Genomic DNA, 15674 nt, shown 5'->3' on the forward strand with positions numbered 1-15674 from the left:
TCGCCGACTTTGTAATGCATTGTAATGCCAACATTGTAATGTCAACCTTCTCCCCTATCCTCCTATTCCTATGTATTCTTTACTCCCTACCCCCCCCCCCCCCCCCCCACACACACACACACCAGCAGGCGTTCCGGTGTCCGCCCCCTAGGCGAGACAATTTACGCATGTTGGTGGATCTTCCTTTCCTAAGAACAATAAATACATACATAAATACATTTGCACGCTTGGTCGCTTCAACGGGCCATTCTGGAGCGCTATGGTGAAGACGACTTACGGGTACTTGTACAGGTGTAGAAGCCCCTGTAGGTCGTCGTCTACGGGGACCTCTACACTATACGGGCAGTGTAGAAGTCCCTATAGGCGACGTACGAGTGCGTATGCGGCGAGTCGCTATAATTATTAATTTTAACTTGGGGCGCACTTCTGTTCCCATGTAATCTTTCGAGAACCATGAGTTCTCGCAATTAACACAAATATGCAGAATATATGGTAGAAAATTTATAACAAATAAGAACTGTGAAACTCTCATAACAATACAGCAACCATACATTAGAAACAATAAAAGGTGGTTGTTTACATAATACTGCAGTAAAGATCTACAGGATATACGGTACTTTTGCAGGGAGCGCACATACATATAGTCCTCCTAAATCGGTGCCGTGTGTTAAAAACGTGTGCCTATTTCAGGCCCCTTCTTATTTAAAGCTTTTTGTCAAGAGCCCGAAAAAGTAGGTGCCCTCAGCCCTCCGCTGTTTAGGATGCTCCAAAAATTCTCACAGCTTACCTAGTTAGTGCCCGCTTCGGAGTACTGTTTTGGCCATTAGCCAGGATTATTCTAGGAACGTCTCAGGCAGGGCCTCTGCATGTGCGTGCATGTGGTCGTGTGTGTGTGCGTGTGCGTGTGCGTGTGCGTGTGCGTGTGCGTGTGTGTGTGTGTGTGTGTGTGTGTGTGTGTGTGTGTGTGTGTGTGTGTGTGTGTGTGTGTGTGTGTGTGTGTGTGTGTGCGTGCGTGCGCGCGTACGTGTGCGCGCGTGCGTGTGCGCGCGCGCAATTTGTTTCTGTCTTTTTGCTGGGCCACGCTAGTTTGATATCGTCCACGCCAGTTTTTTCGTCCCTTGACATTAGCGGGCAATCGGTGCTCTCGATGGAATAGTTCAATCATTGTGGACACGCCGCATCATCAACTTCTGTTTCCCCTCTCAAATCAATGCTGCAAGTTCTGCAGCGCATAGTTCGGGAGTGAGCGTGTTATTAGGAGAAGAGGGGCACAGGTCTTGGAAAGTGTAACAGAGCCTAAAGACGGACGCGCCAGCGACTAATCTTCGCCGTCCCCGTTGGCATTGCCTGCCACGGGGTCAGCGCACTCATCTGCGCGTGCCAACTCGGTGGTCGCGTTCGCCGTGCAGTCCAGACTCGGAGTTTATTTTCCCAACACCGGACTCGCGCTTCCTTCCGACGCGGGACGCAATCTTTGCGTGGAGAAAGGCGCACGATAAGGGGGGCTCGCGTTGCCGTGGGACAAGGGACGCAATCTCCTTCAAGGCGGAGACTGATACGAATTTCGAAGGATGCAACCAGCGGGATGCACTGGCCTGTTTCACGATCTACGCGCTAGCCGCAGAGCTGGGCCCCCAGATACGATGGGACACCAGGGATTTCCCCGCTGTTGTCGACACTACGCCAGCGGCCGTCATTTGGTGCACCTGGCCACTTCCGGCTCGACCCTCGCATTGCTGAGCTTAATTTCGGCTTATCTTGACGTGTTTCTGGCCAAAGGCTTCGCTACACCACGTGTGAGTTGTGTGCGGGGCACGTTAACCGGGGACCAGAGGCGTTTGCGAGACAGCGCAGAAAAAGAAGCGCGAGTGAGGGGGTTCACCTGCAGACCGCTCTCCTCGCCAGGCTGCAGTTATGCCCCGGCCGGGCTGGTGCACGAACTGCGCCACGAACAAGCGCTCCTTACATGCTGAAAAGGCCGGCAATCAGGAGGCACGGCTTGCCGACCCGCTCCCTCGCCCGTCGGAAGAGCAGCCGCGGCGTCATTGTGTGTTTTCTTTAGCTCGCCAGAGACGCTCCCGGAGTGGCTTCCTCGCGAGCGTATTGCCACAGGTGCAGGCCAGCTTTGTAGCTGGATGTGGCTTCACCTGTTGACACAGCAATAACACAAGATTAGAAGAGAGACAGCATTGCAGGCCCAAGTTTTCCCCCGTCACTGCTCGCAAGGTGGGCACCAAGCTCAGACCAGGTCTCGCGCGTTTTAAAGCACAAAACGTTAAAGCTTCGAGTTCCCAACCCCCATGTTTTCTTCAAGTTCAAATTCTTCCCTGCGTATTCCGTGGTGAAAATAAAAGAAAAAGAAAGACTGAGCAGCCTTCATGAAGAACCGAAACCCAGAGCTCGTCAATTTTTAAAGGAGTTATACCTGAAATCTTATATTATTGTCGCTGGTGGAGAACTCAAGGGTACAATGGCTTGAAGCGTACAGAACGACGTTTGAAAGGCACTCCATGCGAGCCTTGGGTGCAGGATCGCACTGTCGGGAATTCTGACCATGATTGAGCAACTCCATCCAGGTCCTTGTGGGAAGCAGCTGATAAATGAATACATTCGTTCAACTTCGAGCTGCCTTTCTCTCATATATGCGCCGACTCGTACAGCTTAGAGCCATCCTTCCAGGTCCTCGCCCCGTATCCTCAGCCTAGTTTGTTCTACTCACCAAGTACAGTAGACTCTCGTTAAGACGAACTCGGTTATGATGAATTTCACGGTAAAGACGAACAACACTTTTGCTCTCTTGTAACGCGCACAATGCAAAAAACGACCGCCCAAGACAAATTTATGATAATACGAACAAATTTTCGCGGTCCCTTTGAGTTCGTCTTAACAGGAGTGCGGGAGCCCCACCTCAACTGTTATCTTTTTTTCATCGCTAGCGATAGCGACAACACCAAGTCTTCGCTGATTGTGTCACGACGACACGACAAGGTTTTATTGAGCGAAGCCTTATGTTTTATGTATTTTTCGCGGCCGCGAACAAAAACTCTCGACGCTCTACGTGTCTTTGAAGCGCGAGACATTCTATAGCTCGAGGTGTTGGAAAGCGAACGTGCCGGTGGGGTGCTATTAGCCCGCGGTCATCGCCAAAGTCGCACACGGTTCAAAACAAGATTGGCCCGCAAGTTTATGTGTCTCACCACTTGGGTATGCATTTTCAGTAGATTAGCTATCAATAGGCACCATTTTCAAGATCAGCAGGGTCAAAATAAAAGTGCTTGAGTCTTGGGGTGATCGCCGTCAACGCTCGAAAGAAATAAAGTTTGCTAAATTCTCTGTCACCTCTATGTCGTGCGTTAGAAATCCTTGCTGATTCACCTCCACAGAGTGGAGTGGCTTGTGGTTTTTTTTCTCTTCTTGACACGACATTTGGCTGAATGACAGCACGAATTTATGGTGAAATATTGCTATCTAACGACTTGCTGAACATGTGGCGTTTCTTCATTTGTTATGCCACAAAAACAACTCTAACCTCGACGGATCTCTCTCCCGACCACCATGTTCCAGGTAGGGGCGAGCCACAGCTGCCGTCGCCTTGCGTGCACACTGGGCGCGCTGATTATTTTGCCTGCCGCATACGATGCGCTTCTTACATGGTCCAATGTTCATATACTTACAAGCGCCTCCCTTAAAGCGTTTTTACCGCGTGCATTCTTCGCCAAGAGCCAAACGAGATGCCTGAACTGGGTAGAAGAAAAAATGAAAAATATTCGACCTAGGTGGCCCCGTGATGCAATTGAAGGACGTAAACACTTTGGGTCGGTACTTGAAAGCACAACTTGCTTTCTGTGGTTTCTGTGTGATTTGTCTTCATTATTTTAGAAGCATGACGCCCTGTAAATTCGCAGCTGTCTACATTTTTGTGTGCTTTAAAAACCTGCTAAAAAGTAGAACGCCATAAATAGACGAATAAACCCGCGCATGACACTATTACACACTTGAAATAGCTGATATGCGACCTTTGTGTTGTCTGCAATTCAGTGGTGATCTGTTTCAGTTTAATGAGGAATTTTTATTTCTTTTCCGTTATGCCTTCTTGGTAGTGCACAGCTATTAATTGGATTGATTGATTGATTGATTGATTGATTGATTGATTGATTGATTGATTGATTGATTGATTGATTGATTGATTGATTGATTGATTGATTGATTGATTGATTGATTGATTGGGGAGGTTAACGCGCCGAAGCTACATTTAGGCTATGAGGCGCGCCGTAGTAAGGGCTTCGGATTAATTTTTGAAATTTCGACACACGAGCGTCTTCGCTTTTCGCCTTCGTCAGAAAAGCAGCCACCGCGGCCGGAATCGAAGTCGCGTCCTTGGGCCCAGCAGCACAACGCTTTAGCCACTGAGCCACCGCGGCGGGTGAACAGCTATGCATTAGAGCCGTGGGCGTTGGCAGGATTTTGTCTTGAGGGAGGCAAACCTACTGTGTTGAGAGGGAAGACGGACAGGGTGAGGGGCGGGGAAATTGTGCTGGGCTGGCCTGGGGGGGCAAGTGCCCCTTTTGCACCCACCTGCCGACGCCCATGATTACAGCTGCTCCTTATCTGCTCCGTATAATTTGGCTCAAGGTTTGAGTCGTTGGTGCACATTAACGTTTTAGCTCTGTGGGCGATGAAACTCCTGTAGTATCTTTTGTATTCAGCCGCGAACACTCACATTTTTCCTTTGGTTGCCCGCGCGTCTCCTTGTCTTCCCTGCTTGTGCACTTCTGTAATTTGAATTTGTAATAAGTTTTGCTCTGCTTTATAGCAGGCGCTGCGAGGGTCTAGGAAAGGCTCGGAAAGGCTGGCCTCCTCTACCTTTCCGAGGACGGCTCGGAAAGGTAGAGGAGGCCAACTCTCCTAACGAAATTAAACATCTGAGACATGAATTGAATCAGTTGGAACAATATGGAAGGAGGTTGAATTTAGAAATTCATGGACTTCCCGTGAAAACCAATGAGGATGTGCTAGCTCTAGTGAATGGGGTTGGGGCGTCACTGCAGCTTGACGAGATAACAGAGGGGGAGATTGAGGGCATCCATCGGCTGCCAGTACGTTCTGGGAAGGTTCCTCCAATAATTGTTCGGTTCACGTACAAATCCACGAAAGACCGTTGGAAGGCAAAAGCGAAGCCACTGAGGGAGGGGGAGTCACCTGTTCGGTTTTTTGAGAACCTCACGCCTTACAACAAAAGGCTCCTGTGGCTCACGCGTACAAAAGCTGCTGAGATGAACTACCAGTTCGCTTGGGAAATAAATGGAAAGATTCTGGTCAAGAAGCCGCGGCGCCCCAAATATCAGAATTCTTTCTGAGGACGATCTGGAAAAAATCAAATGAAGGACTCGTGTTCGTTAACGGAAATAAGTCTATATAATGGATGGTTCAGTATACTCGACTGATTACTTTAAAGAGTATGTATCAGCCAACAAATGGACTCATAAGGCGTTGTCATTGTTTCATTTGAATGCTTGTAGTCTAAGAAACAAGACGGAACAATTTGAACTATTTTTCAGTGAACTTTCACTAGAATTCAGTGTTTTGTGCTTTACTGAGACGTGGTTCTCTTGTACGAGCGATGTCTGCCGTTTTGAGGGTTACGAGCACTTCGGTTTATTTAGAACAGAAAGAAAAGGTGGCGGTGTTTCTCTTTATGTGAAAGCTGGTGTGAAGTGCTCGCTTGTGCCAGAATTTTCGTCAGTTACGAGAGATTATGAAATATTAACAGCTAACTGCGCTGGCACTTTAATAACAGTTGTGTACAGGCCTCCTGATGGAACAATGAAAAATTTCTTCGACTGTTTGGAAAAACTTCTTATTTATGTGTCCCTTTCAAAACTAAAATCAGTTATTGTAGGAGATATAAATATTGATCTAATGTCGACCGGGAGTGCACAGAGCGAATTTCTGACCACTATGTTATCATATGGTTATGACAACCTTATAAACTGTGCAACACGAATTACCCCTCTTACTGAAACTTATATTGATGTGTGCTTCGCTAATGCTGTACAAAACAAAAGGGCCTCTGGTGCATTGAGTGTAAATATTAGTGATCATTTACCTTTATTCTATGTTTTGAATTACCGTATCTCCGTAGAAATACCCAACTATTTGCAGAAATTGAGAAAAATTAATGATGAAACTGTAGCTACATTTCAGTCTATGTTATCTCGATTAGACTGGTCTGATGTTTTAAATGCAAATGACGCAAACTCAGCGTTTTCAACTTTTTATCGTAAAGTTATTGATGCCTACCACAGGGCTTTTCCAGCATATATTTTGAAGAGGCATAAAAAGGCTAGAAAACCGTGTATATCGGTTTCTATTTATAGTAGTATTAGAAGAAAAAATAAATTATTTGCAGAATTTCTCCAGACAAAAAATGTTGAAATATTTAAGGAGTTTAAAAAGCTTCGCAATGAAGTAAATACAGAAATACAGCAATGAAGTAAATACAGAAATTTGAAAATATTGATCAATAACACAAATTTTGGAAAGCTTTTAATGAGCTGAACAATGCACAAGGTAATACAGTACCTACAGAAATAAATGTCAATGGTGTAACGATTTGTGGTACACAATTGTCTGACAAGTTTAATGAACACTTCTTGTCGTGTGGTCTCGCCCAACGATCGGCAAGAAAACGTGATCCCGTAACCTACATTAACTCCCATGTTCGAGGAAGTATCTTTTTAAGGCCGTCGGACGAGTTAGAAGTACAAAATATTATCGGTTCCTTGAATAATAATAGCGCAGCAGGCCCTGACGAAATCAAGGCTCGACCAATAAAAGCCGTAGCTTCTCTTATTGCAGCACCATTTAGCCATGTATGCAATTGTATACTTCGCGACGGAGTGTTTCCAGATGAACTCAAGGTTGCCCGTGTGACGGTTCTTCACAAAGGTGGTCCAAAAGATGATTTAAATAATTGTCGTCTAATTTCGATTCTTAACGTTTTTTCCAAAATTATAGAACGAGTAATTTTTACCCGAATAAATGAATACTTAGAAAGTTTGCAAGTGATATCTCCTCAACAATTTGGTTTCCGAAAGAAAAAGTCGACTGAGTTAGCGTTATTAGGAGTTAAGGAAAAGCTGATAGAAAACATTGAGAATAAACTGTATACGGTGGGACTTTTCCTTGATATACGGAAGGCGTTCTACTCCGTAAAACACGACATCTTATTGGACAAGATAGGTCCATACGGCATTAGAGGAGTTGCACAAAAACTAATCAAAAGCTATTTGGCAGATCGTAAGCAGTTTGTATTGCTAGGTGCCACGTCGTCCGATTTTCGTTCGATACAAGTGGGAGTACCCCAAGGATCGATACTCGGTCCTCTCCTTTTCTTGCTTTATATTAATGATATTCCCAATATTCCTCACACGCAAGAAATAGTTTTGTACGCAGATGACACAAATGTTTTCTTTTCTGGAAGTGACCTAATGAAACTACAAATAGATGCGAATTGTTGGCTAGGAGAACTTTCTCATTGGCTTTACGCTAATGAATTGCAGTTAAATATAAACAAAACAAAGTACGTTATGTTCAGAGCCCGAAATACACCCCTAACAGAAAATTTTCAACTTTGCTTCCGCAATAACCTGATTCAATCCACTAACACTATTAAATTTTTAGGAGTGTTTTTTAACGAATGTTTATCCTGGAATCAACTTATCGATCATATAAAAATAAAATTGTCACGCATAATAGGCGCATTGTGGAAGGTAAGGAACCAAATTCCTGCAAGGTTTAGAACCAGTATATATTCTGCCATGATTCAGTCACATTTGCAGTATTGTCTACTAATTTGGGGCACTACAACAGATTCCAATTTGCGTGCACTGTTTCAACTTCAAAAAAGATCTATTAGAGCATTAGAAAACTTAAGATATACGGATAGTGTTGGAGATGTTTGCGCCAAATATAGTATGATCGATGTGTACCAGCTTCACAAGCGCAAGCTTGCGATGTACATGTATTGACACATAAAGGAAAGTCGGGAGGAGTTTGAACATGCATATCTAACCAGAAATCAGTTTTTCGAATTTAGAACTAGTAAGTACAAAACGCCGAAGATCCGAACCAATTACGGCTTTCAATGTTTACACCACCTAATTCCTAGCCTCTTGAATAAAAATAAGGACTTAATGGACATAATTGATCAGTGCCCATCTCTTAGTTGCTTCAAGAAATCATTGACTTCGTTTGTATTTTCCTTGTGATGCTGTCTGCTTACGTTTTTGTTTTGCAATGTAGCCCCGGTTTTGTGTATCATATACGTTTTTTTTTCTATATATAATCCCTAGTACCTATTCATACTGTGTGTACTTTTTCTGTGTTTCTATTGTAGTTGAGCTTGTTTCTGTTTCCCTGATATGCAGAATGCATGGGGTCAGGAACCCAGACAGGTGCAGTTTGGCACCTTTTGTTCCTGTTCCTTTAGTTTGCTGTATGTAAGAAAGTGAGAATGCTAATAAAAAAAAATATATACACCTCGTCCCTTTGCGCTGTTCCGAGAATGCTATAGCAACACGCCCAAGCTGATACCTTAGAGTTTTTCTACCCCATCGTGCTCCATTGCAATCTTAATTGTGCTTCACATGGTGTTGCGAAACAGATGGCGGTGAATTGTGAAAATGCACTGCTCTTTAAAATAAATGGGAAAATCAATCAAGTGTTGCACTCGCATTGACATTACTACCGGCAGTGTCCATTTGAGGTTGATTTACTTGTGAAGAACGGGTGTTACAGTTATTGGCAGCACGTGGAGACGCGATTCTCCACTTCAAAAGCTTAGCAGTGGCGCAAAAATATAGCACAGAGAAAATTCCAAACTATAGAAGATGGGAAGTAAAAAAAAAACTCTTCCTCACACGTGTTCCCCAGACACACCGTTATGAGCAATCGTTTATATGAGATCACGGATGTACTTGGGACTCGAGCGCATGAAGAGATCGGGTGACACGCTGCGCCGCCGGCGGGGGGGATGCGCCCTTCGAAGGAGGGCTGTTGTTAATGTTCGGCACAAAGCAAACGCCGGCTTCGACCGAGGCGTTAAATTCCATCCCTTTGGTGGGGGCCCGGTGCGCCAGGCTGCAGCGTTGTTTTTCTCCTCCTCGCGGCGGGAGCGGCAGCGGCAGTCGAGCGGCGAGATTAGCGGCGGCGGCGGCACGTGCACCGGTTGGGCAACGCAGTCCCCGCCGGGGGCCGAGTGGTGCGAGGGGGACCCCGCGCTTTGTTCTTGGGTCGCGCGCCGCAGGGCCCGCGGGCCCGCAGCTGCACCACACCTGCAGTGCCCACCTGAGCGCTCACCTGGCTTGCGGCCAAGGCCACGTGCACCGCCAGACATGGCTCTGGGTGCCGTCCGAGCGGCCGCGCAGGCCCTGCTCCTGCTCCTGCTGCTCCTCCTGCCCGCCCATGCCGCCTCGCGCTGGGGGCCCTGGTCGCCCTGCCGCCGCTGCCAGCAGAGCCGCCGACAGCTCTGCCAGCCGGTGAGTGCCCTTCGCACCGCCTGCCGGAAGAGTCCGCCCGAACCCGCCGTTCCCCTCGCAGGGCGCCGACTGCGGTTCGCTCTGGCTCGAGGTTCGCGGCTGCCCCGGTCGCCGCTGCCCGCAGCCTCGGCTGAGGGTCCGCGCCGCCAGCCCTCGGCCGCCGGGCTCGGAGCGCAACTTCCGCGTGCTGCACCACTTGCAGAGCCTCGTCTACTCTGACTGGTCGGGGTGGTCGCCCTGCAGCAGCGACTGCCGCACCCGGCGCCAGCGGCTCTGCAAGATGCCCCTGGTGTGCGGGAAAGCGATACTCCACGAGGACGCGTTATGCTACATCCGCGGAAGCCCCTGCGAGGCTCGCTTCGCCCCAGGTCAGTGAGCGCGCCCCGAAAGCGAAACCACGCGACTGCCGGCCGCGCTGCGCGGCCGACAGTCGCGTGAAACACGCCTCCTTCTGCCCTATTTCCCATTCCGGCGCTGCATTTGTTTTTTTGGCCCGTAAGCGTGTATTTCCTTCAGAAAATGGGTAAAAACGGCGAAAGTCAGACACGGCAGCGAGAGAATGAGCGAAAAGGAAATATTATTGTATGCTGCCATTTTCAACCGTATGCCGTCGGGGACGAAGTCTGCGCAGCGCGGTTCTGGCTATCACGGTTATTTTCTCCACTGCCTGGCGACCACGCTTGTGGTATACGCGTTAGAAGGCGGTTATGCTGGGGGTGTGGTGCATCATGTGCGAACACAAATACCCTCTTATGTTGCCGGGTAGAGGAGAAAGGGTGCTTCCGATGTACTTTTCTTCCTCGTCTTTCTGTGTGCGTGGATGATGCGTATCTGATCTTGTAGTCTGTGTGTTGGTCAGTCCTTGCAACATGAAAAACGGGCAGCTCTAGTGGAGGGTAAAATAAATCAAAAGAAAAGGAAAAGAACCAACTCCTTCCGTTACTTTTTCATTATTTGCCTTATTGTTTACTTTATCGTTCTTTCATTCAAATAAACAGCAATTTTTGAAATTTGAGATATACTGAGCGAGACCACTTGAGGTTCCATCAGAAAGAAAAAAAAAACTAATCGGGCATATTTTTTTATCTTTCTTGAGTCACATGACCCTGGAAGAAGTGTGAAATGACATTAAAGCGACTGACAAATAAAGCGAAATTACAGTGACTACGATACGCTAGAAGCCGCTTAATTAAGGGCGTAATCTTTGTTTGCCTTAGAAATTCACACAAAAAGGGGCAAAAAACAGTGCTCTTGTATTTTGTGGTGTGGAATAAGGTTGTTGCATTGGAGTTCATTTGTTCATAAGTATACATTTAACGACTGGATATTAAGTTGTGTACAGAACCAGTGCCTATCTTTGAACGTTATAGTGATCATTTCAGAGTTACTGGAGAAAAAATTCTGCTAGGTTGGTCTCGTTGCCAAACACAGAAGCTAATGCCCCGTCACATGGGGCCATCCTACTAGCTTGTAGCCCCGTAGCTACTCCTCCGAATCGCTCTGCGTACCTTAGACTGCCACCAAGGAGTCCGAAGAGCGGGCTATGCTCGATTCACAAGCAGGCACTTCTCCAAAAGTTAACATCACCCTGTATTGTCTCGTCTTCTTGGTCCGGTCGTAGCGCTGTTTTTTTTTCTTTTCTCATTTATTCATGTACCAAGAAGCCCGAATGAACATACTTTTAACACTTCCCTAAAGATGTACTTCCGCGCCTCTCCCACGACATCCCCCATCACTCTCTTTCTCAAGTTACCTAGCGCTCTTTGGGGCCGAACTCGCGGGAGCGTTCGAGAATATACCCACTCCCTCACCGTATTCAAACTCGCCTTTACGGGCTGTGGAGCGAAAATATGCGATTACTTGCACTCTTTCATCAGCGACCGCAACGTGTCGCTTCACTTCCCCCACCTCGCCCTCCTTTACCATTCCAGTCCGGGGTACATTCCAGGGTTTGGTCTTCTCCCTCCTGCTGTTTAACGTTGCCCTTCACGGCGCCTACTTGGAGCTGAAGTCGTACAATGACAACAAAATATATTTCAACTATGTGACATCAGTTGAACATTTACCCCCTCACTTTCCTCCGCTGTTCAGCACGAAAGCAACTTTTTTATTAACGTCATTAAAAAATAGACTGGTCATTGTTGTGGTAATCCCAAAATGCGGTAGAGAGAGAGAGGGAGAGAGAGTAAACTTTATTAAACGAAAGGAGCTAAGTGGTTGGTTTCCTCAGTCCAGGACCCAAGTGCGGTAGAGTTTCTAGGAGGTAGTGAACGGGGAGCGGGTTTGCGTAATCCGCTCCTCGCGAACGACTTATCCAGGGGCGGGATCTCCGCAGTCCTGCGGTTGATTGATGACAAAATTTTCATTTGTAATAATCCAACCCAAGGAGGTGTCCCGTTTGAAACGAAATGTAACGGTAGTTTAAGTTTCCGCTAGGAGGTCGAGAAACAGCAAAGCGGATTTCGCACGCACGGGGTGGGGGGGTCAGGGTCGAGTGAAAGCGTATGGCTGGAGCCCCAGTCGGCAGTAACGGGCCGCTCTCTGACGCAGGCGAAAGCCAAGGCGACCACGACGGGGGCAAGGTGGGCAGCTGCGGCGTGCCGCGAAGCCCGCAGAGGCCTGCGCTTCGCATCATCGGGGGACAGCCGGCTGCTAGGGGCCGTTGGCCATGGCAGGTGAGCCTCCCTTCTTCGATCTCCTCCTCCCGCTCCATTTTGCAGTTTACAGAAAGGGAATGAAAAAGCAGGCCAGACGGCAATTACAGCTACAGCAATAGACGATATAAAGGGCCGTAAAATTGCTGAAGAAAGCGTACGAAGTAGGGAAAAGCTTGTGAGGGACGCGAGGGCTAACCATTTATGTTGCGGGCGGTGCAGGTGTTTACACGGATATTTTAGAACGCGAGAGCGACACTTAGTAGTTTTCTACTGGGGACGTCTTTCAGACGGGTGAATGCAGCGGGAACCCCACGGGGGCGGGGGAGGACTAGGATGTGGACGCATGACAAATGGTCGAGGCAATTTCCCCGCTCGCTTGGAAGTTGTTCGCACCCGTTTTCTGGTGTCTGGCTTTCTTGCACAGCATCAACGTTGCGACAAAAAGCCAGCTTTTGCTAATGCGGACAAGGCGTAGGTCAGAGCAATGCACGTGCTCAGGGGCAAGGTCAGCTGTTTGGATCGTAAGTGCACTCTAAGACAATCCTGTGGTTCGGCTTCACCGCGTTTTACTCGGTTGACCAATTCGTGCAACAAACGATGATACTTCTGGGAATGACGGCGTCGAGCATATGATCAAAAGTTCGGTGGCATCACGCAATGCAAGCCTGACCTTCTGCATTGCGCAGTGCCACAGGGCAGATTCCTTTTTTGAGCGAAACTTATGCCCGTTGCTGTCATGGGCCGAATTCGCTTTGTTGGTGACATGAATTGGCCAGTCGTGTTTATCGTATTGAAACTGAACCACGGGATTCCCTTGGAGTGTGGGTCGAACCAAGGTAACGACACGAAGAAGCGATTTTACTGTGCAGTGAGAGCTCCACGAACCCTTAAAACACTTTCATAGACGTTCATTTTAGAACCATCAATTAAGTTTAAAGGGATTGTTAAAGGGATTGTTTGGGGCGGTTTGCTCGGGCTATCCGCAGGCGGCCAATCGTTTCTGTTAACCGCAATTGGGCCGCCTCGGCCGTTTGTGCGCCTTGTGGGTGGCTTGTTGCAGCGATCCTTCCCTGCGCAGGTGGCGATCCTGAACCGGCGGCGCGAACCGTTCTGCGGCGGCACGCTGGTTGCGCCTGGCTGGGTGCTCACGGCGGCCCACTGCCTGAGGCGCAAATTGCACGTGCTGGCCGGCGAGCACAGCCTGGGCAAGAGCGAAGGCTCGGAGCTGACCGTGCGCGTGGCCGAGGCCATCGCGCACCCGGACTATGACCCCGAAACGGTGGACATGGACCTGGCACTGCTGCGCCTGCGCAGCGCCCTGCCGCTGGGGCCGTACGTGCTGCCGGCCTGCCTGCCCGAGCAGGGGGACTCGCCTGCCGCCGGAGCCCTGGCCACCATCCTGGGCTGGGGCAAGCTGAGCAAGCGACACGCCAACGGCTCCGACCTGCTGCACCAGGCCCAGGTGCCGCTGGTGCCGGCGGCCGAGTGCCGCGCCGTCTACGCCGACTACCTCATCAGCGACAACATGCTGTGCGCCGGTTTCCGACGCGGCCGTGTGGACTCCTGCGCCGGCGACAGCGGAGGACCGCTGTTGGCTCGGGATGAGCATGGCCGGTGGACGGTCTTCGGAGTCACCAGCTTCGGCGAAGGCTGTGGCCGACAAGGACGGTTCGGAATTTACGCCAAGGTTGCTAACGCGGCGCGCTGGCTACGCCGCACCATGGCGGGGAGCCGGCCCTAGGCGTCGCACGGCCCCCGCATACCCTGTGCTTCTAGTCGCAAAGGCTACGCGCCGCCGGCCGGGTGCCGCAACGCGTCTCTATCAGATATACGCCCATCCACCTATCCCGGGGGGATATAGTCCTGTATACGTTTGTTTATAAAGAGTGAACATACAATGGCAATAAATCGATTTTTATGCGTAACTGTCGGCACGTTTCAATATTGTGTACATAATGCTTTCGTGAAGGTTACATTTCTTGCTTCCCCGGTAGACCACGAGTGTCCGAAAAATATATGCGCTGGACGAAGCGCGACTGACGCTGAAATGTTCTATCGATACGCCCGGAAGTCCCGTTGATCTTTTGAAGACCAGTCCTGTCCAAAAGATTTGCGTATGCCTGGAACATCTGACGGACGCCGAATTCGGATTGTCGGGCGTCCTTCGAAAATGCAGGCCTGTTGTTTTGGACGTCCACTTTATTTAGAAACAAGCGTTGCAGGGATCGGTGTGATGAGGATATATGAAATTTCCTTGTACTGCAAATTTATACGTTTTGTTTCTGGCGCCGTACCAAGCAAATACACGTTAAAACACGGTGTTGTCTAGGAGCTGTTCGCTCTGCAGCATGGAAATAGAATCCAGTAAATTATGTGCTAAAGTGCTGCGCTGCCACCTGAACGACGCATAGACGATAAAGTACTGAAAACGTCCTAGTTGCGACAGCAGATGTGCACCATGAAAATTAGTCAATAGAATACGAAGGAAGCCGGCCATTAGCGGCGATACGGCTTCGGAGAGGTAACATAAACACACAAGGAATGCCCAGACTTTAAATAGCGAGGGGAAAAAAGCATCCACACGGGCGAGCTTATAACCTATCTGTTGTGCTCATTGTAGTGATATTATAATAACGGGCGAGCTTATAACCTATCTGTTGTGCTCATTGTAGTGATATTATAATAGTAATTAAATTGATAAAATAGTAATCATAGCAAGCGCTCGCACTGCATGTTTGTTGAGCGTGGATGGCTGGTGGGTCGGGAACATCAGGTGTGAATATAGGTACACCCCGCACCTTAACCTCACTTGAACAGCACGTCCATTCCCAACCTTACTCAAAGGGGCCATACTTGGGGAATTATTCACTGAGCAGGTTTCTGCCTCTGACCTCCCCTCCCCTCACATGCTGCGAGGAGGTTGAAGTCCATTTGAAAATGACGCAAACCTTTTGAGGTTGCTCACATCTGGTTGTACGGAGCGGGATGATTTGCCGCTACCTCACATGTGGAAAAGGATCTCCTTCCACATTCGGCTATTCGCGCTAGTCGAGGGCGGAAGAACCCGACGCTGTTTTACTTCAGGCGCGGGATCCCTCTAGTCACATCGCGAAGGAGTGGGTTGACCCTTCCACTTATTATTGTAGGGACTCCTCAGTCTGCTTTTCATTGACTAGCGGGTCATAATGGTGACGATGTTGATGCGCCGCTGCCTAAACACGAGCAAGGCTACCTCCCTGCTAACACAAATTCACTCCACCCCGGATTGCTGCCTATGCGGCGCCGTCACATAATGTGGGCCTACCCGTGAATACATTACCTCTAGTCACCGGACGTGTGAGTTACCGAGGTCGTCGGCGGACAGCCACGGGTATCCTCTGACCGAAGCAAATGGGTTTTTTTCCTCCTCTCTCTCTCTCTCTCTCTCTCTCTCTCTCCCGCTCCTCAAACAGCACAATGACGTATCATTCTTGATTGA

The 15674-nt window shown here is 48.7% G+C and overlaps 1 protein-coding gene across 2 annotated transcripts; it reads left to right on the forward strand.

Annotated features, from left to right (window-relative positions):
- Positions 1 to 1571: 1571 nt before the first annotated feature.
- On the forward strand, positions 1572 to 14115 carry LOC144148258 (chymotrypsinogen A-like). Of its 2 annotated transcripts, XM_077679827.1 has the most exons (5): positions 1572 to 1796; positions 9308 to 9539; positions 9601 to 9907; positions 12090 to 12214; positions 13275 to 14115. In XM_077679827.1, the coding sequence occupies exons 2-5, from the start codon at positions 9396 to 9398 to the stop codon at positions 13935 to 13937; spliced, it is 1239 nt and encodes a 412-aa protein (XP_077535953.1). In that variant the 5' UTR covers positions 1572 to 1796; positions 9308 to 9395; the 3' UTR covers positions 13938 to 14115. The 2 variants fall into 2 exon arrangements, with proteins under 2 accessions (XP_077535953.1, XP_077535948.1); XM_077679822.1 differs by lacking the exon at positions 1572 to 1796 and having other exon boundaries at positions 6559 to 9539.
- Positions 14116 to 15674: the final 1559 nt, after the last annotated feature.

This window comes from Haemaphysalis longicornis, unplaced genomic scaffold (genome assembly GCF_048455015.1).
Source record: "Haemaphysalis longicornis isolate Haplotype H1 unplaced genomic scaffold, Haemaphysalis longicornis Haplotype H1 scaffold_1, whole genome shotgun sequence".
NCBI lineage: Eukaryota > Metazoa > Arthropoda > Arachnida > Ixodida > Ixodidae > Haemaphysalis > Haemaphysalis longicornis.